Here is a 27,645-nt window from a genome sequence, read left to right as displayed (position 1 = left end):
ATGCACAGCAAGTTCCTGAAGGAATATTGCTGGGGTCATGGGGCATAAGGCTGTTTTGAGAGCTTTGGGGTGGTGTTTGGTTTGGCATGGTGCTGGGAAGATTTGCCAAGTTGCTGTCCAGACAGTTATCCCATTGCAAAGTTGGGAGGAGAAGTGCCTAGTTAAACAAACAGTTTTAATACGGAGAGCAGGGGAAGCCAAACCTACTTTTCCTTCCTGCTTTCATGGGCTGGGTTGTCACCCTGAGTGAACCTCTGTTTCCTGTCTGTGACCCCAGGCCTTCCTAGTAGAGGGTCAAAAAGATTGACGGAGGCAAGGCAGAACCTCCAGGGAGTGTGGGGTTTCCCCCCTCCTCCCTGCAGGGGAAAATGGGCGTGACTTATCCCCTTGGAACCAGGCCCACCCTCCTAACCTGAGCAGTAGTAATAACAATGACCCTGGTGGTGTCGCAAGCAGGTTCCAGTCTGCGGGCCTCTCTTTCCCGCTTCCAGGAGCCCGCCCGCCCTCAAGAACCGCCCCTAGCCCTGTGCTTTGGCTAGTTAAGCACACCAGAGCCAGCCCTGTCCTCATTCACCCACAGAGCATCCAGGATGAAGGCTGGGACTGGACCTCTGCTCTCGGCATTGCTGGGGCTGATGCTCCTGTCTATACCAGGGTCTCGGGGTGCCAACCCCGCCCTGGTTGCCAGGATCACCGACAAGGGCCTGGAGTACGGTAAGAAGCCATAATGTAGGCTGGCCTAGGAGGCGGGATACCAGGCACAGCCTGGATGTGGAGGACATTGTCCCTCTGCTATATGGGTATGTGGCAATAGCTGTGATTCTGGCTGGTCACTCACCAGATGTGTGACCTCAGGACATAGCTTGTGTTTTCTGGACTGGGAGGAAGGTTTGGGTTCCAGCAGCCGAAGCAGGAGGTAACGGAGAAAGGCAGCTCGCAGTGGGCAGATAGGCTGGGAAGAGAAGGCAGACAGCGGAAAGTGCTTGGTAAACAGCCCCACCCAGCGCTTGGGACCAATCCTTTGGGAGAGTCTTGGTGGAATTTGAAAACAAGACCTAAAACCACAAATCAAAAGTGGAGGCAGTTAGAGACTAGGAGGGACCAAGCGAGGCTAGGGGTGAGGATGAGATGTGCCCCTTGGCATGTGAGTGGCGGCCATGTGACTTACCAAACATTAAAACTTATTGATCGGTACCTTCATGGTGAGCACTCCTTAGGTGCGTTTATGCATGTTTCTCCCAGCCTCCCCCCCCTCCTTCTCCCTCTCCTTCTCCCTCTCCCCCTCTCTCTCTCCCTCTCCCTCCACCCCCACTCTTCCTTTTTAAATTTTAATTGAACTCAGGGTCTTGAACCCTCCAGGCAGGTACTCCACCACAGAGTTATGGCTACAGCTGCACCTTCTCTTTTTCGTTGTTTTTTTTTTTTTTTTTTTTAACTAAGTTACCTAGGCTAGCTTTGAACTCACTCTATATGTTGAGCAGGCCTGGAACTTGTGATTCTCCTGCCTCAGCCTACTAAAGTAGCCTGGGTTCCATTTCTGGACCACCAGGGTTGATCCAACTTCACAGGCTGAGAAAAGGTAGTTGACGAGGTAGTGAGAGACAGTATTATCGCATCCAAGGGGTGAGGGAGCCGGGATGTTGGTTCAGCTCGGATCTATCACTTCAGTAGAGCCGCCATGCCTTATCTAATAGTCATAACTTTCCTTCAGCTGAGTGAGGATGGTGGGATCTAAAACAGGCTATGGACAGAAGAGAAAATCAGGGAGGGCTTCCAGGGGGAGGTAAAGTAAACCGGCAATGAGAACTAGCCGGGGACAAAGGATGACGTTCCATTGGAGGGATCCTGCTGTATACAGCCTAAAGAAGAGGTCTCATTGAAAAGGGTGAAAATGGATGTCACTAGTGACCTGTGTGCACTGCCTGGCTGGGGGCAGACTCCAGTCAGAACACAGAGTGGGGCCACTAACTGCCTTTGTTTGGGGACCCCGAGTCAGGAGCATTTGTCCTCTGCCCCTTTCCCTGGACACATGTGCCGTGTGTGTGCACCCAGTGCTCTGAAGTTGGTTTGTGATTCTTTCCACACTTTTAGTAACATTAACCCTCCTTTGTTGTTCTGGGCACTTACTGAGCACCTACTGTATGCCAGCCACAAGCTGTGAGTGCCTGTTCTGTTCTAGGTTGCCGCTGGTTTGACCGGCCGGCTCTGGGCTCCATTACGCCCATGAGGAAGGATTTATTGTTTCTTGATGTATAAGAGAAAGTGATGCCTGGTGTCTTACTCAGGGTTTCTACTCCTGCACAAACATCATGACTAAGAAGCAAGTTGGAGAGGAAAGTCTTTATTCAGCTTATATTTTCACATTGCTGTTCATCACCATAGGAAGTCAGGACAGGAACTCAAGCAGGTCAGGATACATGAGCTGATGCGGAGGCCATGGAGGGATGTTACTTACTGACTTGCTTCCCTTGGCTTGCTCAGCTTGCTTTCTTATAGAACCCAGGACTACCAGCCCAGGGATGATACCACTCACGAGGGACCCTCCCTATTTGATCACTAATTGAGAAAATGCCTTACAGCTGGATCTCATGGAGACCTTTCCTCAAGGGAAGCTCTTTTCTCTGTGATAACTCCAGCTTGTGTCATGTTGACACACAGAACTGGCCAGTACCCCTGGGGACTTGTTCAAAGCCACTTGGTTAGAAAACTGTCACTGCAGGATTCTAGCTCTGAAATCCTCCCAGTGTGTTCTCTACAAAGACCTAGTACTGGGGAGGATGAAAGAGAGGGCCACACCCCAGGCACTCTGCATGCTTTGTCTGGTCATGTTGTTGGTAAAGGCCTCTCTGTTCTCACCTGTAAAATGGGCCTACACCCTGACAACCCTGGACGATGTCCTGACTTCCGGGCATGAATAGGCTCCGCAGCCTGTGCTGTGAATGCCAGCAATGAGGAAGCTTGCTTCTCCAGCAAGGGATGGTGGGAACAACTGAAGAATTTGGACCATAGGGCAGGAGGCGTGGTAGCCAGGCTGACCTTAGCTTTTCCTTGTCTGCAGCGGCCAAGGAGGGGCTGTTGACTCTGCAGAGAGAGTTGTACAAGATCACACTGTCTGACTTCAGCGGAGACTTCAAGATCAAGGCCGTGGGCCGTGGGCACTACGAGTTTCATAGGTGATTGGAGAGGGCAAAGCCCAGGACTGTGTCCTGGAAACCTCTTGGGTCAGGCAGTGGGGGGTTCAGGGAGGCTTTTTTGGAGGGTCCCCAGCTGGGTCCCTGTGGTCAACACAGAGCAGTATTAATGAGTGTGTAGCCTGAGTCTCAGTTTCCTCATCTGTATAATGGAGGTGCTGTTGCTCTCTCCCTTAGAGGGCTAATTCAGGACCTGGCTACTTCATGTTACCTGGAAGAGAAGACAGACTTAGAACTTAAAATAAGGTGTCCTGAACACTAACATTGCCTTTTGTGGATGAAGTAGTCAGGGAAGGCTTCTCAGAGGAGGGGGTACCTAAACTGAGTCTTCAAGGCTGGGACCTATGGTTTCCCATGGACCCAGCCCTGCCTCCTCTTAGTCTCCTCTGAGGGCTATCTCAGGCTTTCTTAAATCTGGCCCCCTTCTTAGGCATGAGAAGCACAGAGCTGTGGGAAGGATCTGACACAGTGTATCTATGGGCCCTCCCCAGGATACTGTCACAGGCCACCGAGGCTCACAGGGACCAATCCTGCGTACCTGCAAGCCACTGAACCCTGTTCTCAGAATGTAGTCCCCCTATTGTGAAAAGTGGCGAGCCCAGCACCAACCTGCTGCAGGGCCCCAGTGACATGAGGAGGGTTGTCTGAGGCATGCCAGGCTTAGGAAGAACGCTGAAAGTCAGGGAGCCTGGTGCTGTTCCAGACAAGGCTATGACAGAGGAAGCGTGGTTCCTGGGGTAGCTGTGTCGGGCCCCAGCCTGATACCTCCCTCCTGTTTCCCTGCAGCCTGGAGATCCAGAACTGTGAGCTGCGTGGCTCCTCCCTGAAGCCACTCCCAGGCCAGGGCCTGAGTCTGGCCATCTCTGACTCTACCATCGGCGTCCGAGGCAAATGGAAGGTGCGCAAATCCTTCCTGTAAGTTAAGTTTCATCTACCCTTGGGCCCATGACCTGGGCCTTTGTTCCTTCTTCCTGGGTCATCAGAAAGACCACATGATGGACAGACAGGTGTAACCCAGGCCACAGTGGGGATCACAGTCCAAGTCCCGAGTCTCTTTCTCTCTAGTTCCCACATCTTCTAAGGGGACAGGCCTGCTTCCCTGAGGGCTGAGTGAACTTAACGACAGACCACATGGCCTGTTCCCGGTTTGTTTCCTACACACAGATCTAGATCCTAAGGCTAGGACCTCCCATGAGCTGTCCTTGGGAAGTGGCCTGTGCTCTCCCTCAGAGAGAGAGAGAGGCCCTGAACGGGAGCTGTAAGCTTAGGGACAGTTAGAGCTCATGGTGCAGGAATGCTGGGACTGTGGGAAACACTCATCAGCTACCCTAGCTCGGCCTGCTCACCCTCCATCCTCTGCCCTGCAGCACGGGCTGCTCGGAGCCACCAGCATTCCAGCTTCTAAATGAGGTAGCCCTCTGAAGAAACACACGTGGGTGATTTAAGGGCTGTAGAGGTCAGAAGGTGAAGGTCAGCAGGCCTCTCTCCTCAGCTTGCACAGGGCCTGTGCTTGCCACATTCCCATAAGTGCTCTTGGCAGCTCCGGTCTCTCTTTTCCTGCATCTTGACTTCCTATGACTGTGGTTCTCAACCTTTGGGTTGCGACTCCTTTGGGGGGAAGCCAGTGACCCTTTCTTTCATAAGGGTCACCTAAGACCATCTGGAAACACAGATATGTACGTCATGATTCGTAATAAATCGCAGAATTACAGTTATGGAGTAGCAAGGAAGATAATGTTATGGCTGGGGGTTGACGTAACATGCGGAACTGTGTTAAGGGGTCACAGCATTAGGACAGTTGAGAACCACTGTCCTATGAGGACCTGTCTTCCTTGCCCCTATTAATCTCTCCAAAGGGGCTGTCTCCGTGTGGAGTCACTACCAAGAGGTACAGGGGTGGGGCTTTAACACGTGCACTTGACACACAATTCAGCCCAGGACGGAAGAGCTGGCCAGTCTCAGCCTGGTGGTCTGGTCACATCTTCTCTTGAGACCTGCAGTGTCTTCCGTGGCAGTTTCCAGTCATGTGTTTTTGCAAAGCGCCACCAGAAGTGTGAAATGGCCAGGTTTACAGATTTGGTGTAAAAGTGGAGGAGGCACAAATCGTAATAATTCTTACATGGGCCACTGAAGTTTACACACTGAAATGGCACGTCCCTTACTACACTTATGTGGGTGGCTAGGGAATGAGCCCAGCCGTTAAGAGCACTGGCTGCTCTCGAAGAGGACCTGAGCTCTTTCCTGGCTTCATGTCAGGCAGCTCACAGTTCACTGTAACTCCAGCTTCAGGGGATCCGATGTCCTCTTCTGGCCCCCACAGGCACCCAAACACACATACACATAAATAAAAATAAATCTGCAAAAATTAGTTTTGCCTCTTTCTCTATTGTTTCAGTGTGGTCACTAGGCATTTGTAAGTGGCATGTGTAACTCACACCCCGTGTCTGTTGAAAGCACACATGTGTGTGGCAACTGTGTGTACTCTATTTCACCAGGGGCATTGGGCTACACCCCTTCCTCTAGCTTTTGTCTCCAATTCTCCCTTAACCACCTTTCTCCACGATCATATGAAGTTCTGTTCTATCATCTTTCAAAATTGCTTTTATATTTATTGTTCATTTATTTGGTTGTTTGGTTTTGGGTTTTTTGGGGGTTTTGTTGTTTTGAGACAGGGTCTCTCTGTATAGCCCTGGCTGTACTGGAACTCACTCTGTAGACCAGGCTGGCCTCGAACTTATAGATCCGCCTGCCTCTGCCTCCTGAGTGCTGGGACTGAAGGCGTGTTTCACCACCAAACGGAGTCTTTTTATTTTTTTCATGACACTCACAGAACATGATGCTGATCATTTGACACATGTACATTAGTGACTTTCAAGCACAGTCACAGGGCAGTGGAATCATGGCCTCTATGCAGTTCTCAAACATTTCTGTCACTCCAAAAACAGTCATGACTACTCCCCACTTCCCACTCTGTCCCCCCAACCCCAGCCTGCACAGCTCCTCCTGTCCTGGACCCCTGCTGTGAACTTGATCACACCATGCCCCATGTCTGTTCCTGTCACTTAGGCTTTGAAGCTTGTCCCCGTTGCTATGCATGATGGCATTTTATTCCCTGAATAGAGGCAGTCTCACGAGTGAACCATATTTTGCCTTGTTACTTTAAAAAGCTGCCTGGGACATGAAAGTCCAAAGCATATTCAAGCTATCTATTTTTTTTTAGGTTGATTTTATTTTGAATGATGGGGGAGGAGTAGTGAGCATATGGTGAGTGGGTGGGAATGTATTCATTACTGCAGGTGTCTGTGGTGGTCACAGGCACCTCGTCACCCTGGTTCTGGACTTACAGACGCTTCGCAGTTCTCTGATGTGGCTGCTGGGGACTGGACTTGGGTCCGCTACAAGAGCAGTACACACACTTAACTTCTGTAATCTCTCCAGCTCCGCTCAGGCTGTTCCTTGTCTTTCTTTGAGTTTTTAGTTTTTTGTTTTGTTTTGCTGTTACCCATGATGCTTCAGTGAACTACCCAACACAGGCATCAGGGAGAACACTTGGGAGTCCAGTGTCTGGGCCTGATAGTGTGTTCTGGGACTTGGATAGGTGTGCTGGGTTGTTCCAGAAAGTTCTCCTAGGGTCCTCTGGAGGCTACTGTGCCTACAGTGTCTTCTCAACCTTGTGGGTAGAAACCGGCATTGTTGTTAAGTTCATTTTCCACAGCGTTTTCCATTAGAGCTGCTTGGGGCTTTGGTTCCTTTCCATTGCTTTCTCCCTTACTAATTCATTCATTGTGTGGATTAAAGAATGAGCCCCTGGATCTGCTCACATGTTAAGGAGTTACCTGCACTGTCTTGGAAAATAATTTTCACTGTGTGTATTATGAAATTTTCTCTAGTTCGCAGTTTACCAACCACTTCCTTCCTGACTTTGAAGAGTCCAGATCTTTCTAGAAGTACCTCTGCCAATCCCCAAGGTGTTCTGCTAGCTCTTTTCTTTGTGATTAAATCTGTTTTATGTATGATTAATATTTTTAAATTTGTGATTAACTTATAAATCTTTGCTTGCATCGACCTATTTTGAGTAAGAATCCGGCTTCCTCTTTATGCCCCAGTGGTTTCAGATCCTAGCTACAATGAATAACTAGGCCTCTGACCTCCTCCAGGAAACTTCATGGCTCCTTTGACCTGGATGTCAAAAGTGTCACCATTTCAGTGGACCTCCTCCTGGGCATGGATCCCTCAGGGCGGCCCACGGTCACCGCCTCTGGATGCAGCAGCCGCATTTGTGATTTGGAGGTGCACATGTCAGGACACTTGGAGTGAGTCACCTCGGGGACTCCCTGGGTATGGTCCTTGTTGGGCTCTGGTAAGTGTCCAGAACTGGGTAGCATGCTTAGTGCCCCCACAAACATGAGACCATCCTTTGAGGACCCTGTTGGGACAAGACTCAAGGCAGGAGAGCTGAGGTGCCACTTCAACAAGTCAACAGACTTGGGGGACCTTGTCAGGGGAGGAAGCTTCGGGTGCTGTCCAAGCCCCTGTTCAGTTCACTCTGCCTCCCAATCTCAGTTCCCCTGGCTAGAAAACATGACTCTAGTTCCAATGGCAAATCCTCTGACCTTAGCAGATCTTGCAGAAGGCTGGAGCCAGCCATACTGACTGTGGCTGCGAGCTGGGACACTGGTTTTGTGAGCCACCTGATGTGGGTGCCGAGAACCAAACCTGAGTCCTCTGCAGGAGTAGCATGTGCTCTTAACCACTGAGCCATCTCTCCATCTGGCTTTCTCCATCCCTGCTGTCCCTGTACCCAGCGGCAGACAGCTGACTGTGTGCTGTGTCCCTTGCCCAGGTGGCTGCTGAATCTCTTCCACAACCAGATCGAGTCCAAGCTCCAGAAAGTTCTGGAGAGTAAGGTAAGAAAGGCCAGCGGGGACCAGTGGATCTCCCCACGGGCCTCTGTCTCTGCACAGTCTGTCTGGGTCCATAGACACATATGGGATCACAGCTCAGAGAAGAAAAACCACTCGAGTAGGCCATAGGGCCAACATATGGTGGCGCTGGCCAGCATTCAAGGTTCTAGACTCCATCCAGCTCCACCCAGTTAGGCAGAAAGCAGCCAGGTGCCTGGTCAAGGTGAAACAGGGTGTAGAGAGGCAGAGACCCCATCAATCCCCTTCTGGCCTTGCCTACCATGTCCGTACCATCCTGCATCCTCAAGTCCAAAAAGAAGTCATTCCCCAGATGCCTCCAGGGACCTGCCAGGAACCTGGCTGGTGGGAAGTGGGCAAAATCACGAGCCCCTGTCCAGGCTGCAGAGGCAATGACATCATGTCGTAGTTTCCCGTGTAAAAACTAATATGATATCTCCAGGTTTTATATAGCATTTATTTATTTTATGTATGTAAGTGCTCTACCTGCATGTACATCTGCATGCAGAAAAGGGCATCATATTACAGATGGTTGTGAGCCTCCGCATGGTTGCAGGAAATTGAACTCAGGACCCCTGCGAGAGCAGCCAGTTCTCTTAACCTCTGAGCTGTCTATCTCTCCAGCCCCTATCTCCACGTTTTATAAGCTTTGACTAGAACAGAGACATTTACATTCCATGTAAATGTTCAATTTCTGTAAACACACTTTTACCCCCAAATCCCAGTTGTGGAATGCTGAACTCTGGAGCGGTGTCTGTAACAATGACTCTGTGGAAAAGCAGAAAATGAAGAAGGAGGAATGAGCACACACACACACACACACACACACACACACACCCCACACACACACACGTTTGGCCTTGCTCGCCCTCTGGTGGTTGAAGCAGGAACATCGGAACGCACTTCCACTTACGGTCTAGGTGAACTTGCCAGCCTCATAGCCAGGCACCCATGACATATTACCAAAGCGACTTATATTCCCTGCTGCTGCCCCTAGTAATGATTAGTAATACTATAGTAATATACATTGAAATAATTACCACAAAATACAGTGGTATGATTATTGTTTTCCTCAATATAATTAATGCAGAATATACTATTTTTATTTACAAATAACAGCTGCTGTTGTGTAGTCTTATGCTTTGGCCAGGAATAATGAGCTAAGATTTTTATTTTTGCATAATCTTGGATGATTATTATTATTATTTTGATGTTTTGAGACAGGCTCCTACTATATAGCCCAGGTTGGCCTCAAACTTGAGATCTTCCTGGGGTTATAAACATCAACATTAAACTGGACTTGACCTCAGACTTTGAAAGCGAGACTGGAGAGGCTCAGAGAGTGTATTACGTTAGCAGTGCTGCCTGGTTAGAGCCGGGGAGGGGGGGGAGCCTTCCTAGCAGTGGGGCTCCTTCTTCCAAAGGCCTTTGAAGAGCTGAGTGCCTTGGAAGAGTTGAAGATCTAGCTCGGCCCCTGCTCTCTGTGAGCTTTCAGACATCTCCTTCCTGTAAGTTCCCATCTGTGACAGCTACAGGACTTGCTCTTCCCTGCTTAGGGTAGAATGCAATTTCTGAACCTTCAGGGCTAAGAAGGCATACTCTGGAAGACATGCTAACATGTGAGAAGCGCTCGGCCTCTGGTCTTGTGAGCAAGCAGAACACAGAGATGCGGAGGTCGCAGGGCTGGTGTGTACTTATCAGGATTTAAACCCAGAGGGCTTCCCCCTCCTTGCAGCCCCACAGGCATTAGGCTTCCAGGCCTCCGGAAGGCCCTGCTGGGCATCTGGGACCGAGGACACCATGTTTCCCCTCCACAACTATTTAGGTCTCTGAAAGAGTAGAGTACCCAGGCTCAGGATTTGGGGGTTTGATGTGATACTGTCTTTCCAGAGAAGGAACAACCCTAGGTGGGGCTAAAAGCCTCTCTGAGCTCCCCGACTGTACCCCCACATATCCCACATATCCCCTTCCTTTTGCTCCATGGCACCTCAAAGATGACCTTCTCTCCCAGCTGCAAGGAGAATCTGAGCTATTACCCTTGGCTTCCCAGCCCTCATGGCCTTTCCCACTGCCTACTACCTGACTGGTAGCGTTCTAGAACTGCTTGCCCTAAAGTGTGCATTAGACATGTCTAGCCTCTTCTGAGAAGCCACCCGCTACCACAGCTCCAGGGCACAGCTTCCATGTCTCTCTCTCTTTCATTGCACACATGAACACTGTAGTCGGTGGTAACCCACAAATCATAAAGAGCTTTAGGGCTGGCCATGGTGGCACACACCTGCAATCCCAGCACCAGAGTACTGAGGCAAGAAGATTTCAAGTTTGAGGCCAGCCTGGGGTACATAGGAAGATTCTGTCAAAATGGAAGAGAGCAGGGTAGAGATAGCTCAGTGGAAAAAGAACTTATTGTACAAGCCAGAGGACCTGAGTTTGGATGTCCAGCCCCATGTAAAAGCCAGTGACATGGTGTATCTGTAGGCAAATGCAATGGGGTTACAGATAGGCAGGTCTTGGGGGCTTGCTGGCATCCAGACCATCTGAAGAGTGAGTTCCAGGTTCAGAGAGAGACTGTGGTTCCAAAAACCTAAGGTGGAGTGAGATAGAAGATACCTAAAGCATACCTCTGGCTTCATCTTCATGCATAGGGGTGTATACCTGCAGGCATCTGTACATATGTACACATGCATACATTCATCAACCACAATAGAAAGCAAAGAAAAGCTGTTTAAAGTGGAAAACTCCTGCACACACATAAACAAAGAAAATATCTATGTATGCATTCAGACGTAAGTAAATGTAAGTTGACACAGGGCATGGAGCTGTCCTCTGAGGTGGGCTCCTGGTGGACACAGGACTTGGCCTTCTCATCTGTGAAATGGGCTTGCTGCAAACTCCACTTCTTCAGCTGACTGAGGATGAAGTCACTTGCAGACCATTCCATGCTGATGACCAGTGTTCACATATATTTATTTACTTATTATTTGTGGGAGGGGGTCACATGTGTCATGGTGTCCTATAGAGGCCGGAGGCTAATTTGCAGGGGTCATTCTGTCCTTCCACTCTGTGGGTCCTAGGTATCAAACTCGGAGTGTCAGCATTGGTTACAAGTTTCTTTACCCACTGAGCCACCCCACCAACCCCATCTCTATATTTAGGACCCTTTTCCTCCTCCTGGCTTCTCTGTTGTCCAGAGGGAACCACATAGTTAGCACCTTACCTTTCAGAGTATTTACTTTTGGTTTTTTTGGAAACATTTCTTCTCGGTCATATTTCATTGGCTTATATCATAAATAACTCAAGTTATTACACAGCCAGGACAGAAAACAGGCTTGGAAACATATATTTCTTGCTCTTAAGAAGCTCACAACTCCTCTAGTGGCAATAAATTGTCTGTAAGTGGTTCATAGACATGGCCACTGGGTTTCCTAGGAATAATCTGGAGGCAGGGGCTGCAGCAGCTGTCACGATCCAGTGACAGCCAGTAGGGGGCGACTGTAGGACCCCCACGCCTACTAAGATGGGGCCAGCTGTTCAGCTCAGAGCCCCTGCCACTTCCTCCCCTAAGAAGCCTGTAGTGGTGGCTTCACAAACCACCTCCCACCGGCACTTCTCTCTTTGCAGACGGCCAGCCTTGGGCTAGCTCTGAACAATCTCCTCGGACCCTGTTGGAATCCATGTCGGGGCTAATATGATATTTTTTTTTAATCACTTGTGCTTTGGCTGTGCCTGGCATATGCTAAGCATTTACGGATATTTATAGGTAGCTAAGCGCAGAGCAAATGTCACCGAGAGCTTCCAAAGGTGCAGACTCACACAGCCTTCCCCTTCTTATTCTTCTCAGGTCTGTGAGATGATCCAGAAGTCTGTGACCTCTGACCTGCAGCCTTATCTCCAAACTCTACCAGGTAGGGCATCACGCACCCCTCAGGGTCTCTATTTCTCTTCATAAGCCGGTATTCCAACCCTGTCAAATATTCAGAGACAAGAGAGTAGAAAGTAGAGATTTAAAATCCTCTTCTCTCCCCAGCTTTTCTACCATGAGGTACCCTTGACCTTGGGTGGATGGTTTCAGATAATTTCTTTGCATGTCCAAGCATAACAACACATAAACTCATGACTGTGTGTTCTCCTGTGCATGAGTACGTGTGTGTGTGCCTAATTGTGAAGATTTGCCTCTCAGTAGCTATTGTATTGGCATTAGTCCGGTCTTTACATTTGAATGACTTGGTGAAACTTCTAAGTCAGTGTATGGAGAAAGAGACAGAGAGGGAGAGACAGACAGAGAGAGGGAGAGGGAGGGGGAGGGAGGGGGAGGGAGAGAGGAGAAAGCAAGTGCAAGTCTGGCAGCCTGAACCAAGCATGCCCTGGACTGGACTGTCCCCTCCTCCACAACCCTGGTTGGGTGAAAGTTCCAGGTCTCACCCAAAGTCAGCTGAGCCAGTCCAGGCCTCAGGTGAAGGAGTGTCAGCAAGTGGCCTTTTATTGCTAAGCATGGTGTCTCACTCTTACAATCCCAGCACTCGGGAGGTAGAATCAGAAGGACCAGGAATTCTCAAGGCTAGCCTTTAGTACATAGTGAACTACAGGCCGGCCTGGGTTACATGAGATTGTCTCAAAACCAAATCCTACTTTTAACCCAAATATACTGATGGAGAGAGATACTGAAATTGTAAACATAGCCAGCCTTCAGACCAAGAAGGTCCCCTTCAGTCACGGTCCTCAGGGGCAAGTGTCAGCTCTGCGCTGTACATCAGTGAAATCTCACTGTCTTCTGAGACTCTCCCAGATGCCAGAGACCTTCCAAGTCTATCTTTCAAACAGGAGGTCAGTCCATACCGCTGTCCCGGGGATGTTCATGTACTCTCCTTATTGATGGCATAAGCTGCCAGCACACAGCCATCCCTCCATCCATCTCCACTGTGCTGCTAAGGCCCATTGAGTAGTTATTGTGACAGACTGTCCTGGGCTGGACTGCAGTGAATATTGTAGGCTCTGTGGCTGCAAGTCTTACAGGCCTATGAATGACGTCACAAGCTCAGCTGTTCAGTAGTGTGTCCTGCCAAAAGGTTTCCAGGGCACTTGAGGCAGCAGCACGATTTTAACAGTTGTGTAATATTGCCCTGAGGGCATCCTCAGGTACCTAGCAGCCTCCACTGATGAACACTATTTTAGTCACTATTCTATTGCCGCAAAGAGACACCAAGATCAAGGCAACTCTTCTGAAAGAAAGCGTTTAATTGGGGGGCTGCTTACAGTTTCAGAGGATCAGGGAGCATAGTGGCTCGCAGCCAGGTCCTGGAGCAGGTGAGAGCAACATCCTAATCACTAAACAGAGAGAGAACCTGGGCCTGACGTGGGTGTTTTAAACCTCAAGTTCCATCCACCTCACATCCAGTGTCACACTTCCTCCAACAGGGCCACACCTTCTAATCCTTCTAATCCTTTCAAATAATGCCACTCCCCTGTGGCTAAGCATTCCAATACATAATCCTATGGGGCCGTTCTTACTCAAACTACCATAGACAAAAGGTTTTTTTTGTTTTGTTTTTGTTTTGTTTTGTTTTGTTTGCAGTGGGCACAAGGTAGCAGGGAGTGCCTTGCTTTTGCTCCTTGTCCACATTCAACAGTACATCTGAGGAGTGATGTTTCCAGTCCAAGTTCCAGGGTACATATGGGAAGTTTGCACTTGGCAAAGATTCTGAGTATTCTACAGTGAGGCTCCTGGGCCCCTGGGTGGCACTTGTTAACACCCCTTCAACTGAGGCTGAGGCTGGCACATCTGACTGTACATGGAACATTCGCTCAACTGGGACTGTGGAAGGGATATTCCCACCAGGTCCCTGGAGGAAGAGCTAGACTTCCTGGTCATTTTGCTTAGCATGAAGGTCTTTTGTGCGTGTCCCTCTGGCTGGCTGTGACCACCCAGCTCTGTTTTTGTTTTTTTGTTTTTTTTCTTTATTTTTTTTCAAGACAAGGTTTCTCTGTGTAGCCCTGGCTGTCCTGGAACTCACTCTGTAGACCAGGCTAGTCTCGAACTCTCAAACTCAGAAATCTGCCTGCCTCTGCCTCCCAAGTGCTGGGATTAAAGGCGTGCACCACCATCGCCCGGCGACCAACCAGCTCTGGAAACTGCTTATGGCTGAGGCTGAGCCACCAGTGCTTATCCACCATGGGAGTGGAGAATTCTACCTTGTCCCGTTGTTGGAGAGGCACATCCTGGGAGCTGAGATGTGTGGGTGGAAGGTCTTTTCTATGATTTGTTTTTATTATTATTTTAAATTGTGAGTATGTGTGTGTGTGTGTTTGTGTATGTATTTGTGTGTGTATGTGCATGTGTGTGTATGGTGTGTGTGTATATGTGTGTGTATATGATATGCATGTATAGTGTATGTGTGTATTTGTGTGTGTGTGTTCACATGAATTCAGATGCTCTGAAAGGCTAGAGGGGTCGGATCCCCCTGGAACTGGAGTTATAGGTGGTTATGAGCAACCTGACCTGTGTGCTGGGAATTGAACTCTGATCCTCTAACCCTCTTTCCAGCCCCCAGGCAGAGGCTCCTTAGAGAAGCAGTAAGCACTCACTCTTCTTTACTTGCTACCGGCCATACCTAGCCCCACATCTCCCCTCACTCTGTTCCTACTCTAACTCACAGTCACTGCAGAGATCGACAATGTCCTGGGCATTGACTACAGTTTGGTGGCGGCTCCCCAAGCGAAGGCCCATGTGCTGGATGTGCTGTTTAAGGTGAGGGTACAGGAGTGGGAGTTAGCCACAGGACACAGGCCAGTACCCATTCTTGGGTCACCTGTTCCCTAACTTCAGGTCTATCCTCATTTTTAGGGGTTCTTGTGCACGGGACCCAGAGTTATGGAGTGGTAGGTAGTGAGCGGGTAGTGCTCCCAGCAGTGGAAGTCATACAGAGTGTCTCTATATCACACTCAGCCTCAAAACTCCCACTTGCCCTCCCCGATGCTGCCTCCAGCACCTTGTGCACCCTGATGAGGGAGGGTATCTGAACTGGGTGGGGCAGATGGTCTGGCCAATACACATTCTGTTGTTTCCATAAAGCAAGCACTTCCAGGGCCCTTATGCAGAAAGAAACACAAATTTGCCCAAAAGAGTTCATCATCAGAGAGGCAGTTTAGGATGGCATTTCCAAGTCCGTGCCCCTCATCAACCAGGTAGGAAACCCCTGAGCTCAATGGCTAGCCACAGGATAGACTTTAAACAGTCTTGACTGCCCCCATTTCTCTCTCCAGGGTGAAATTTTTAATCGGAATCACCGCTCCCCAGTTACTACCCCGACTCCAACCATGAGCCTACCTGAGGACAGTAAACAAATGGTCTACTTTGCCATCTCAGATCATGCCTTCAACATAGCGAGCCGGGTTTATCACCAGGCTGGATACCTGAACTTTTCCATCACAGATGACATGGTGAGAATGTGGGCTTCACTGCTCTCCCGGGACAGCACGACTCATCCTCCCATTCATTCTGTTTTACTTCCACTAGGAGAATAGTGAGTTATTGCTAAGCAAATATCAAGACCAGAAAAATATATTAGCATGATTTCTATTCGTTTCAGAATACTCAAGGCCAAGTTCTTTCTCCCAAATAACTATCAAAGAATTGTCTGTGCATCTCTGACCTTCTGGTCTAGGACTAGTCTAACTTGTGCTTTTCTCTCGTCCTGAGCTCCTGCATGTCTATTAAAAATAATTTAATGGGGGCTAGAAGGATGGCTCAGTGGTTAAGAGCACTGGCTGCTCTTCCAGAGGTCCTGAGTTCAATTCCCAACACCCACAACTATCTATAACCATAGTCCTGTGGGATCCAATGCCTTCTTCTAGTATGCAAATGTACATACAAACAAAACACCCATATATATAATATTATATATAGTATATATAGTATATTTTAAAATATTAATACTAAAATATTAATATTTTAAAAATTAATGGATGAGGCAAAGTCATATAATAGAGAAATGAAATAAAGAACAAACAAAGTAAATGACAATTAGGAAGACACTAGATTTGTATTTTTTTTTAAATCACAAATCTGTCCGGGAACTTCCTGAAGCCAAAGTGAAAAGGGTACCTAATTTAGTGATTTGGGATGAAAGAAAGAAACATGTCTTCCTCATACATACCTTGAGGTACCAGTTGCCAGTGGAATTTGCAGACAGGAGAGTGGCTTTCACAGTAAATCACACCTTATAATCCCCTTGGCTCTTTTAGGTTTTCTAGGGTTCAAAAGGTTTTTGGGTTTTTTGTTTTTTGTTTTTTAATAGCTCCTCTTAAGAGTTGAGGTCTGTCAAGATGGTGGGGACACAGAGTGATCACCCTGGCAAAGAGGGCAATGTTGTTCTAGAAGTGGAGTCTCCCCATTCCACTTTTGTGTCTCCCACCTACTTCACAGGGTGCTCTATGCACAAAAATTGCAGCCCAAAGTCACACAGATAAGCTGGAAGGTTGTCTCAAATGGGAGAACTCTGAAGGATGCCCATAGGTTCACAACTCATCCCCAGTAGATTCACATGTTCTAGAAGACAGAGGCCTCATGGTAGCCAAGGCAACTAGACCCATAGGAAGAAGCTAGTCTTGACCTTCCCCCAATGTCATGGTTCGTGCTGCTTATCAACCTGACAGGATCTAGAATCACTAAGAAGACAAAGCCCTGGACATCTCTGTGCAGGATTTCCCAGATTAGGTTAACTGTGGTGGGAACCCAGCCACTTGTGGGCGGCAACATTCTGTAGGCTGAGGTCCTGGCTGAATGGGGAGAGTGGGCCGAGCACTAGCACCAATCTCTGCTTCCTAACTGTGGACGCAGGGTGATCAGCTGCCTCAAGTTCTGGCCTTGATGGACTGTACTTTTAAACTGTGAGCCAAAATAACCTTTCTTCAAGTTGCTTTTGTCAGGTATTTTGTTACAGCAACGAGAAGTGACTAACTCGTCCATCTCCACAATTCTCCTCAGAGCTCTAATGAAAACCTCCCTAAATGTCCCATGGCTTCTTTCTGCAGTTACCACCTGACTCCAACATCCGGCTGAACACCAAGGCCTTCCGTCCCTTCACTCCCCAGGTAAAGCCCCTTCTGCCCTCTATGGATACAACTTGAGTTCACCAGTTTGCCAAAGTCTTGACCCAGAGTTAGAGGCTGGTGAGGAGACTCCAGGGAAGGCCTGGGAACTGCAGAGACTTGGGGCGTAGGCCTGCGCTTCCCTTATCAGTCTTCCTCACGTTCCTCATGTTTTGGTGTTAAGGAGTCCATGGAATGCTGGGAAGGGCACCTAGTTAATATCACCTATCAACCAGAGAGGGTTTACTAGAAAGCAGGCACGCTCAGCTTGCTTTAAGGGGCTCTTACATTTGAGGTGCAGGAGGTGGGAACCCAGGGTGCACATATGCCACAAAAGTTCTCTACTGAGTTACAGTTCAACCCTCAGTTTTTCTTTTTTTGTTTTGTTTTGTTTTTTCGGTTTTTTGGTTTTTTTCGAGACAGGGTTTCTCTGTGTAGCCCTGGCTGTCCTGGAACTCACTCTGTAGACCAGGCTAGCCTCGAACTCTCGAACTCAGAAATCCGCCTGCCTCTGCCTCCCAAGTGCTGGGATTAAAGGTGTGCGCCACCACTGCCCGGCAGCCCTCAGTTTTTCTAATACAGGGTCTTCTATGTAGCCCAGGCTGGCCTTGAACTTGCAGCTCTTTCTGTCTCAGCATTCCAGGAGCTTAGAACTACTGATGTACACCACTTTAGGCCAGTACTGACATTTTTCTGAATGGAAAAGGAATTCTTGTATCTCACAATTGCAAAGATATAAACTGTGACAGAGGGAAAGCCTCCCGGCCCCAGCTCGCCCCTGGCACCCACTTTGCATGGAAAGGCTCCCTGCATCCCCCCCCCACCTCCTCCTCTTCTATAGTGTCTACAGGAGGCTGTGTACATCCCCCACCTCCTGGTTCTTTTGTGCAGACATGCATTCTCTGCACGTTCCCTTCTTCCTGTCTGTGGAAAACCTTCTATACTGTAAGATAAGTAGCTTCCTCCCTTTTTGTGGTCACAGCAAGACAACCTGCCCTTGTGCAGGTACAGTCCCCAGATAAGGATATGTGGGTTGTTTGCAGCCTTTGGTGACACCAGTGTTAGTTCTGCCACTATCAGACCTATGTGTATGTTATTTCAGTTGGTTCCCCAGATAGCACTCCTCTCTCAACTCTCCTAACCATGCCTTGTAGAAGGCTAGAGTATTGTGTAGAGAGGAATTAAAATGATGAGAAAGAATTTAAAAGTCTGGGCTGGAGAGATGGCTGAGCAGAGAAGAGCACTTGTTGCTCTAAACAGAAGACTGGGTTCCATTCCCAGCACCCACATGGTGGTTCACAATCATCCACAACTCCATTCCAGGGGATCGGATGCCCGCTTCTGACCTCTGTGGGCATCAGGCATGCATGTGGTGTGCATAGATATGTGCAAGCAAAAACACTTGTAGACATACAATAAAATAAATCAATTTTAAAACGAATTAAGTTTTCAGAAGGGAATTGAATGTCCTGCACTGTCAGGCCCTGTGCCTCCTCAGAATCACAGAGATGTCCCAGCTAGTTCTGAGGTATCCTTGGTCACACTCAGGCTCCCTCATCCCTTAGCTCTGGACTGCCCTACCTTCTTCTTGCAGTCATCCAGCAAAGGGACCACCTGCTGCGTTCTCAGAGACATGCACCCCACCTCCTCCAGCCCCCAAACTCCCCTGGAGGTATCAGAGGGGTCTGTGGTTATAAAACCAAAGGCTCATGGGAGTGTAGTCTTGGAACCAAAGGCTCATGGGAGTATAGTCTTGGAACCAAAGGCTCATGGGAGTATAGTCTTAGAACCAAAGGCTTATGGGAGTATAGTCTTCCACCAACTGTGCCCTCCCTGGGCTTGTCCCAAATTGAATTCCATAGCCACCATAATTAAATAAAATACCGAGCCCCCTTGCAGTGTTGAGATCTGGTTAGGTTCAGTTTCTGAGAACTAGCACAGATGCTATGGGTCTCCCTCCCTACTGGCTGGGGAAAATGAAGGTGGGGTGTCTGCATGGGAGATGTTCCATATGTTAGCAAGGCACAGGGTACAACAGACTTTGTAGAAAATACAACCAGCCCCAAAGTGTCCCCTTTATGTTTCCTCTCTAGAGCAGTGGATCTCCTTCTTGTTGTTCTTGTTGTTGTTCAAATATTTATTTATTTAATGTATATGAATCCTGTATCTGTATACATACCTGTGTGCCAGAAAAGGACATCAGATCACATTATGATGGTTGTGAGCCACCATGTGGTCGCTGGGAATTGAACTCAGGACCTCTGGAAGAACAGCTATTACCCTTAACCACTGAGTCATCTCTCCAGCCCCTGTATCTCCTTCTTAACACTGCAACCCTGCAATACAGGTCTTCAGGTTGTAGTGACCCCTAGCCATAAAATTATTTTTGTCGCTACTTCATAACTGTAATGTTGCTGTTGTTATGAATTGTAATATAAATATTTTTGGAGGTAGAGGTTTTTCGGGGGGTCGCGACTCACAGGTTGAGAAGCACTGTTCTGGACTCTATAGCCCTGTTTCCTTCTTCTGACATGATCGATCTCCACATTCTACCCCCAGATAACCAGAAAGTACCCCGACATGAACTTGGAGCTCCGTGGAACAGTAGTCTCAGCCCCGCTTCTGAATGTCAGTCCTGGGAATCTATCCTTGTCCCCACAGATGGAGATTGAAGGCTTTGTGATCCTGCCCAACTTTGCTCGGGAACCTGTCTTCCGGCTTGGCGTGGTAAGGCTCAGAGCCTTCCCAAATGCTGTTCTTCTTCACGAGGGCTTTTCTTCTGCTCGCCTCAGCTCTCAACCGATAAATTACAACTCCAGAGAGGGCTTTCTGGACTCCTCTTACAGCTGATCTGCCTTACCATTTGCATTTTTAAGTTTGTGGCACTCTATAAATTCTCATCATGGTATTTACTGCTCATGTCTCCCTCTAAATCGGGGCTGTGGAGGGAGCATCTGCCCTGTTGCCTCTACAATGTAACTGATCCTTGAAAACTACATCTCCCAAGCTCCCTTGCACTCTGACGTCCAGCTTTATCAGCCAATGGCAACATTGTCAGGATACTGGCTGGACTCCTGCCTTCACTAAGTCCTGAGTAGCATGCCTACACTTTTTTTTCTTTTTTTGGTGGTGGGGGACTGCGGAGAAATGATGATGTGGCTTTCTTAAGGTCCCTTCACCCACATAATCATTCCCCTGAACTAAAGTCCTTCTAAATTAAATATTAAAAGTGTTTTTCTTTCTTAATGGCCCCTGGCTAATGGGCACAGATTTCAGGGACTCTGCGCACTGGAAGAAGAATTTGCTGTCTTGTTTTAGGCTTCAAACTCAACAAGGCCAAACTTCTGAAGGGCAGTTCCTCAGAGAGGGTGTGTCAGCCTTTCAGAGTGTTATTGATGATGTCAAATTGTTTTTTTAAATAAAATAGAATTCACTATTATCCTTACTAGAGCTGAGCTGGGTCCTGGAGTAGCCGGCCATGACCGCTGAGAGCTGAGTCAGGTTGCAAACAACAGGTCTTCTCTTGGTACACCATTCAGAGCTTATCTGCTCTGATCCTCAGTGATTTCAAGTAAACCTAATCATTTGCAAGTTTAGTCACTCACTGATCAACACACTGAATGCTGTGGGAAACTGCAGTCCAGTGGACAAATTTCGGAGGCTGCCAGTCCCCACCCCATCCCCAGCATCAGGACCACCATCACTAAAGCCTGTTTCTTTCTCCTGCCTCTTCCAGGTCACTAATATATTTGCCTCATTAACTTTCAACAACAGCAAGATCACCGGCATGCTGCATCCAGACAAGTAAGTATCCTCTACAGGGATGGGCTTCTCAGCAGGGGGAGGGCTGTGCATGGGCTCCCAGCCAGGCTCCATCTGCACTCTGTGACTGGGATATGGGTGGGATGTGACACCACTTTCAATGTTGAGGGCTTGCCATTTGAGAAGGAAATATAAGTAGTATGTATTCTGGTTGGCTTAGTTCTTTTTGCTATCCTGCCCCCACAAGTTTCAAATGTCTGAATGGCTAACAGTGCTTTTTCTTAGTCTATGAATTTTAGATCTCAGAAGTATTGGGTTACCAAAAAGCTAAAGACAATGCTTTGAGACTTCCTCAGTCCCCACTGTTGTATCTCTGTTTCTCCTGCCCTCTCTGGGGACCCACTTAGCCTCCGCTGCTGGGATACTTCACCCTGTGATTCTGCTTTACTACAGGGCACAAGTGAGACTGATCGAATCCAAAGTCGGCATGTTCAATGTGAGTTACTGTCCTTAGTTATAACATGATTAAGATCCCAGTTAATTGATGATGTTTCTGAATCAGTTGCCATAGTGCCTAGTGTAGAAACGGGAATAAAGACAGCGGGTCTCTGCCCTGAGCCCCGTGGAACCTCTCAGAAAGGCAAGACAGGGTCGAGGGGTAATTATATCCCAATACAAGATTGGCTATTGGGCAGAATTATTTTAACTGCAAGGAAAAGAAATCTTCCTCCAATTGTCTTGAGCAAAGAGGTGAAGTTCACAGGGTCTCCTAACTAAAAACAAAAGGCGAGGCTTAAGAGGTGGCTCAGTTGGCAAAGTGCTTACCCTGTATGAGGACCTGAGTTCAAATCCCCAACACACAAGTAAAAAGCCAAGCATGGTAATTCCAGTGCTAGGGGGGGATCCAGTGGACCCCTGGAGCCCTCTAGTCAGCCAGCCTAGCCTAATCAGTGAGCCCCAACAGTAAGAGGCCCTGTCTCAGAAAATAAGGTGGATGGCTCCTGAGACGTGACATCTGAAGCGGAACTGTGTCTTTCATAATGCAAACACACATACACACACACACGCAGACACACATGGGCACACACATGCATGCAGGCATACACACATATACACACGTGCACACACCTGTGCACATGCACCCATACACCTGTATTTATCCATACAAACATGCACACACACCTGCATGCACACACACACACACAAGACAATTACCACCATAAAAAACTAAGGGTGGGCACTTCAGGTAGAGCTGGATCCAGGTGCTTAGGTCTGTGCATCAACAGCCTCTCACCATCTCCCAGGTCCAATTCCATCCATGTTGGGTTTATTAACAGACAGTTGCTTTCCACTGGTAGAAAACCCCAGTGTCTCCTGTAGTTTAATATTTCTGGGGGAAAAATCCTTAAGCTAGCTCTCATTAAGCTAAGTAAGTTAAGGTTAAGGTTAGTAGTTGGTTTTGTTTTGTTTTGTTTTGTTTTGTTTTGTTTTGTTTTGTTTTGTTTTGTTTTGTGACCAGGTCTCACTATGTAGCCTTGGCTGTCCTGGAACTCACTTTGAAGACCAGGCTGGCCTTGAACTCACAGAGATCTACCTGCCTCTGCCTCCTGAGTGCTGGGATTAGAAGAGTAAAGATTTGTAGTCGACGCCACCATTACCACGTGGGCTGAGGTAGACTCCTCATTGGAGCACAAAATGGCTGCATGGTCACCAGCCCCACTTCTCTTCTCCCGCAGGTGAACCTGTTCCAGGCATTCCTCAACTACTACCTTTCCAAAAGCCTCTACCCTGATGTCAATGGTAAGAATGGCTCTGGGCCTTTCCAGGTCTGCAGTTGATCCCACTCCTGGGGAGCAGGCGTTGGCACCAGAGTTGGAAACCAGGGTCTCCTGAGAGCTGAGTGGGCCATCATGTCTCAGAGCTTTGATGGCCACTGTGGGATGGAATACTGAAAGCAGCCTCATGTTCCCCCCGGGCCTCCACAGGGACTTGGGGTTGAGACAAGTCTTTGATGCACAGGAAATTCCTCATGGGGAAGGAGAGACTTTCGGAAGTGCCCACCAAGATTAGGTCATAGTAAGACAAGGCAACCACCTTGAATATACATTTTCCGGTCAACTGGCTGACTCCGTAGTAAAATAAAATGTAAGACCCAAGCCCCATTTTGTGATGTGATCATCAGGCTACAACAGGAAGCAAGTGGTAGAGGCCAGAAAGCCGCCCACTGGTCCTCATTACATTACACTCTTATGCTCTTCAGTACCTGCCTCTTCCTCCATCAGACCACGTGTAGTTGCTTAGGTGCCCTCTCAGCCATTTAGGGTTCAAATCTGCCGTGTTCTGGCTTTGGAAACTAGGACAAGTTACTTGGCCACTTTGTGCCTCCATTTCCGTATCTGTAAAATGGGAATAGCGATAACACCTAGTTCACAGTCTTAGGTAATCACTGAGTGGGAACACAGTCCATCGAGCACATGTAGAGCACTGAGCCTTTGGTTAAAAAAAAAAAAATCTATCTATCCCTGTCACTCCATCAAAACATGTCCTCAACGATGTTGTCAACCCACAGATGAGCTGGCCAAGGGCTTCCCCCTCCCACTGCCAAGGCGTATTCGGCTCCATGACCTCGACTTCCAGATCCACAAGGTCAGTGGGTCGGGTGGGGCTGTGGAGGTGGAAGGGTGGGGGCTGGGCAGCCTGTGAGATCTGGAAGCCACTACTCATAGGTCCCAATTCAGTCCTGCAGCCCTGAGACTGCAATGAGGACAGGCTGTACCTGGAATGAAAACATTCCAGGAAGCCTTCTGAACGTCTTTTAGAAGGGACATGCAGATGGAGCAGGGATGAGGATGGAGCAGGGATGAGGATGGAGCAGGGATGGGGATGGAGCAGGGATGGGGATGGAGCAGGGATGGGGATGGAGCAGAGATGGGGATGGAGCAGGGATGGGGATGGAGCAGGGATGAGGATGGAGCAGGGTTGGTGTTGGGTGGGAGATGGCTCAGTGGCTGAGGACAAGTATTGCTCCTTCAGAGGACCTTAGACTGTTTCCAGGCCTCATGATGGGTGGCTCACAGCTGCCTGTGATGTACCTTCAGCTCAAGAGGATCTGACACCTCTCAGCTCAGTATCTGGACTCAGATACACACACACACACACACACACACACACACACACACACACACACACGCATACAAGCTGCAGCTCCCTGGCGACCTCATAAATGTCCTTTGTACCATCTAAATTGTCTCTCCTTGACAAAGGACACAGAATCGTGAACTCCTGGGCTTTGCCTTCTGAATGTTCTTGAGCTTCCATTGGTTCATGCGGTGGGAACTGGGCCAAGTTCAAGCTTCCACAGGGATCCACCACAGTCTTTAAAGGTCAAATGGTCATGGTTGATCTCAAAATTCTAGTAAACATGATAGTGTATAATAAATCTTACAGTCACTTCCTAGGTGCCAGACGTAATGAATACATTAATTACATATGCAGACACACAGACGCTGTCTTACAATTGGGCAGGAGGAATTTGACACAGCCTGGGGCTTTAAAAGGCTCTTTATGAAAATCCCAGCCCTGCCAACAGGTCATGTTCTAAAGGCCATTGGTAGGTTCTAAAGATTCCCTAGGTTTGTTTGTTTGTTTGTTTGTTTGTTCGTTTAATTTTATGCTGTGCTAGCTTTCACATTCTCTGGGAAACACTCTAGCACTAGGCTACTGCCTCAGTCTGCCTCTTTTTTTTCCAAGATAGGGTTTCTCTGTGTAGCCCTGGCTGTCCTGGAACTCACTCTGTAGACCAGGCTGGCCTTGAACTCAGAAATCTACCTGCCTCTGCCTCCCAAGTGCTGGGATTAAAGGCATGTGCCACCACTGCCCGGCTCTGCCTCTCAATTCTTAAGTTGAAGAGCTGTATTCCAAATGCAGCTTAGAGCACACCGTTCTAAAGAAGCGCTATAACCCTATACACCCTTTTTTAATTGTCTGAAGGCCATTACCACCCACAAGCACAGCTGGGCTTTGGACTTGTCTCCAGGACTCTGGGGTTAGGCTTGATTTGTTTTTTCTTTCTCTGAGGTTTTCTTATTTATTTATTTATTTATTTATTTTTATTTTTTATCTTTTTGCTTGTTTCAGACATGTACAGTATTAGCTCTCAGATTGTTACAGGGTCTCTCAGTTCTGATCTGTTTGAATTTATTCAAGAGACAGAGACAGTTCAAAGAGAAGTTTATTTAGCAAGGGTGGGATGGGTCAGGGGTCTCACGTGCGTGCGTGCGTGCGTGTGTGTGTACATACATATATACATACATACAACCATACATACAACCAACCCATGGTCAGGGTGAAGGCATTTGCCCCAGGCCTAATGACCCGAGTTGGTTCCCCAGAGCCCTCATGGTAGGAGACAGTTGACTTCTATCTATCCCTACAAGTTGTTCTCTGATCTCCAGGCATGCACCAAGAGGGGTCTGCCCCTCTCTCTCTCTCTCTCTCTCTCTCTCTCTCTCTCTCTCTCTCTCTCCCTCTCTCTCTCTCTCTCTCCCCCTCTCCCCCTCTCCCCCTCTCCTCCTCTCCCCCCTCTCTTCCCCCCCCACACACACACATACACTATATGCATACATATGTGTGTACATATGTACATTCATCCCAAAGCGACTGGAGTGGGCTTTCACAAGGTGTCCAGCTGCCAGCGGAGTCTTCTTTGTGGGCTTGAATGTTTTCATCAATATGAGACGGATGGTGTAATTCATAGGATCACCTTTCTCCCTCCCAAATCATGGTGGACCAGATCTCCTTTCTAGGGCTTTTCTTCCCAAGATCCCCACAAAGCTGGGAGGCAAAGCCACAGTGCAATGATAATGGAATCATCTTGGGTCAGTATGTGATGTAGACCCTTTATTATCATGTATGTCTGGGAGGATGCCTTGAGGCCTCAGGTTCTGACATAGAGAGAGCAACCTAACCACAGAGGTTGGCCATCAGGAGACACAGCTACCTGGAAGCCACTTCAATGTCCTCATATCTGACAACTGTCCTCCTAGTATCAAAATTTGTTTCTTTTCCTTATTATATATATTAATACTTTATATATACACATATAGGTATATTATATATGTATATATAATACAGTATGTTAATATAAGATATATATTAATATAAGTGTTAATATTTTAATGCTTTATATATATGTATATATGTGTGTGTATATTTATGTATACATACACATGTATATATGTGTGTGTGTGTGTATATATATACATATACACATATCATCACTCCTTGCATGACCTGCTCCTTCTCGTATCTAGCTTCTTCTGCCCAGTGATAGATAATTGGATCCAGTCCCATTTGACAGGAGGACAGTGTTTGATTCCATCAATACAGCAAGAAGTGTACTTCTTTTTCACTCTGCTATCTACTTTTTCACTCTGCTGATTACTGTCGTGATGACCCATTCTCTGGTCCATCTGCACCCCGAGTCTTAGTTTTTTTTCTGAGCAGCATGTCCAAGGTGAGACAAAGGGCTGGCAGATGTATGGACCCCATTGGAGATGCTGTGGCCTGTGGCCAACATCCATCTGATCGCTACTCAGAATGAGGCTAGGTGACCATTCACACAGCTGGCCCCTGGGTCTTTCCTCTGTACATAGAATATGGCCCAAACTTCCTAGAGTTTTTATGAAAGTCAGGGGCCAAGTATGGAAGGTTTTGGTTCAGCATCTGCCACCTGGGAAGTGATTGTAAGACTTATCATATATTATCCTGTTCATTAGAATTTTGAGGTTAACGATGGCCTTTTGACCACCAGAGACAGTGCTGCATCACTGTGGAAAGAATCCAAGCTGGCTTAGAGTTTCACCCCTCTAGATAGTGGAAACTTAAGAACAGAAAGAATGTGAGGCCTGGAAACTAATGGATTCATGTCCTCTGCCAAGGAGGCAAAATGTAGGTGCTAAAAAGGACATTTATGAGGGCCTGCCAGGAAGCCGCAGCTTGGGAATGACACATAGGATGGGAAATGCACACTGACCCTCCTGCTCTTGCTTCTACTAGAGCTTGTGTTCTTCACCACTGGTATCTTTTTGGAGTAAATGATTCATATTCTCTGTCCATCTGTCTGTCTTTCCCTCCCCAGCCCTTCTCCATCCTCCTCTCCTCTCTCTCTCTTTAAAGGTCTGGCTTCAAATTTGTGGTCCTCCTGCCTCAGTCTCCGGGGGGGCTGGGACTGTAGGTGTACATCACTAAGCCTAGCTTAGAGGACTCTGGTTTTTTTCTTCCCCTAGGACTTCCTATACTTGGGTGCCAATGTCCAGTACATGAGAGTCTGAGGACAAGAAGAAAGATGGGTCTCAGAGGCCACAGCTGGACCTGCCATTTGTAATTCCAGATGTGCAGCACATCTCTGGAGAGTCTCAAAATACAAAGATGTTTCTGTTCCTGGCTCTGGTGGACCCTGTCCACAGTCCTCTTCACCAGATGCACCCTTGACCTGGACTTGACTGTCCTCCAGGAATGGCCCCTGCCCTCAGTGACCTCTCCAGGAAGGGCCCTCTCCCACCCCTGATCTGGAATCACTTTAAGAGCAGGCACTGCGGTTTTGAATTCACCATCTGACCTTCATCTCTGGTGGAGTGCTGGCACTTAGTAGGTCCTCAATAAATATTTATAGAATCATCTCA

The 27,645-nt window shown here is 48.0% G+C and overlaps 1 protein-coding gene across 1 annotated transcript; it reads left to right on the top strand.

Annotated features, from left to right (window-relative positions):
- Nucleotides 1–440: 440 nt before the first annotated feature.
- Lbp (lipopolysaccharide binding protein) lies at nucleotides 441–27,645 on the top strand. The gene is made up of 15 exons (XM_028786579.1): nucleotides 441–714; nucleotides 3,059–3,173; nucleotides 3,978–4,106; nucleotides 7,349–7,504; nucleotides 8,035–8,098; nucleotides 11,955–12,018; nucleotides 14,767–14,858; nucleotides 15,374–15,550; nucleotides 17,144–17,203; nucleotides 19,760–19,927; nucleotides 20,937–21,004; nucleotides 21,416–21,458; nucleotides 22,699–22,762; nucleotides 23,532–23,608; nucleotides 27,250–27,645. Exons 1-15 carry the CDS (start codon nucleotides 591–593, stop codon nucleotides 27,292–27,294), a joined length of 1,446 nt encoding a protein of 481 aa, XP_028642412.1. The 5' UTR covers nucleotides 441–590; the 3' UTR covers nucleotides 27,295–27,645.

Source organism: Grammomys surdaster, unplaced genomic scaffold, assembly GCF_004785775.1.
Source record: "Grammomys surdaster isolate TR1022 unplaced genomic scaffold, NIH_TR_1.0 125561, whole genome shotgun sequence".
Taxonomy (NCBI): Eukaryota; Metazoa; Chordata; class Mammalia; order Rodentia; family Muridae; genus Grammomys; species Grammomys surdaster.
Note: the sequence above shows the minus strand (reverse complement) of the source record. Positions and strands in the feature narration are given on the sequence as shown.

What these genes read in the sequence shown, in the direction of transcription:
- Lbp (XM_028786579.1), top strand. Translation starts at nt 591, where the DNA reads ATGAAGGCTGGGACTGGACCTCTGCTCTCGGCATTGCTGGGGCTGATG. An exon ending in TGCTGGATGTGCTGTTTAAG is followed by an intron (nt 14,859 to 15,373) that starts GTGAGGGTACAG and finishes TTCTCTCTCCAG; the next exon opens with GGTGAAATTTTTAATCGGAA. An exon ending in CTGTCTTCCGGCTTGGCGTG is followed by an intron (nt 19,928 to 20,936) that starts GTAAGGCTCAGA and finishes TGCCTCTTCCAG; the next exon opens with GTCACTAATATATTTGCCTC.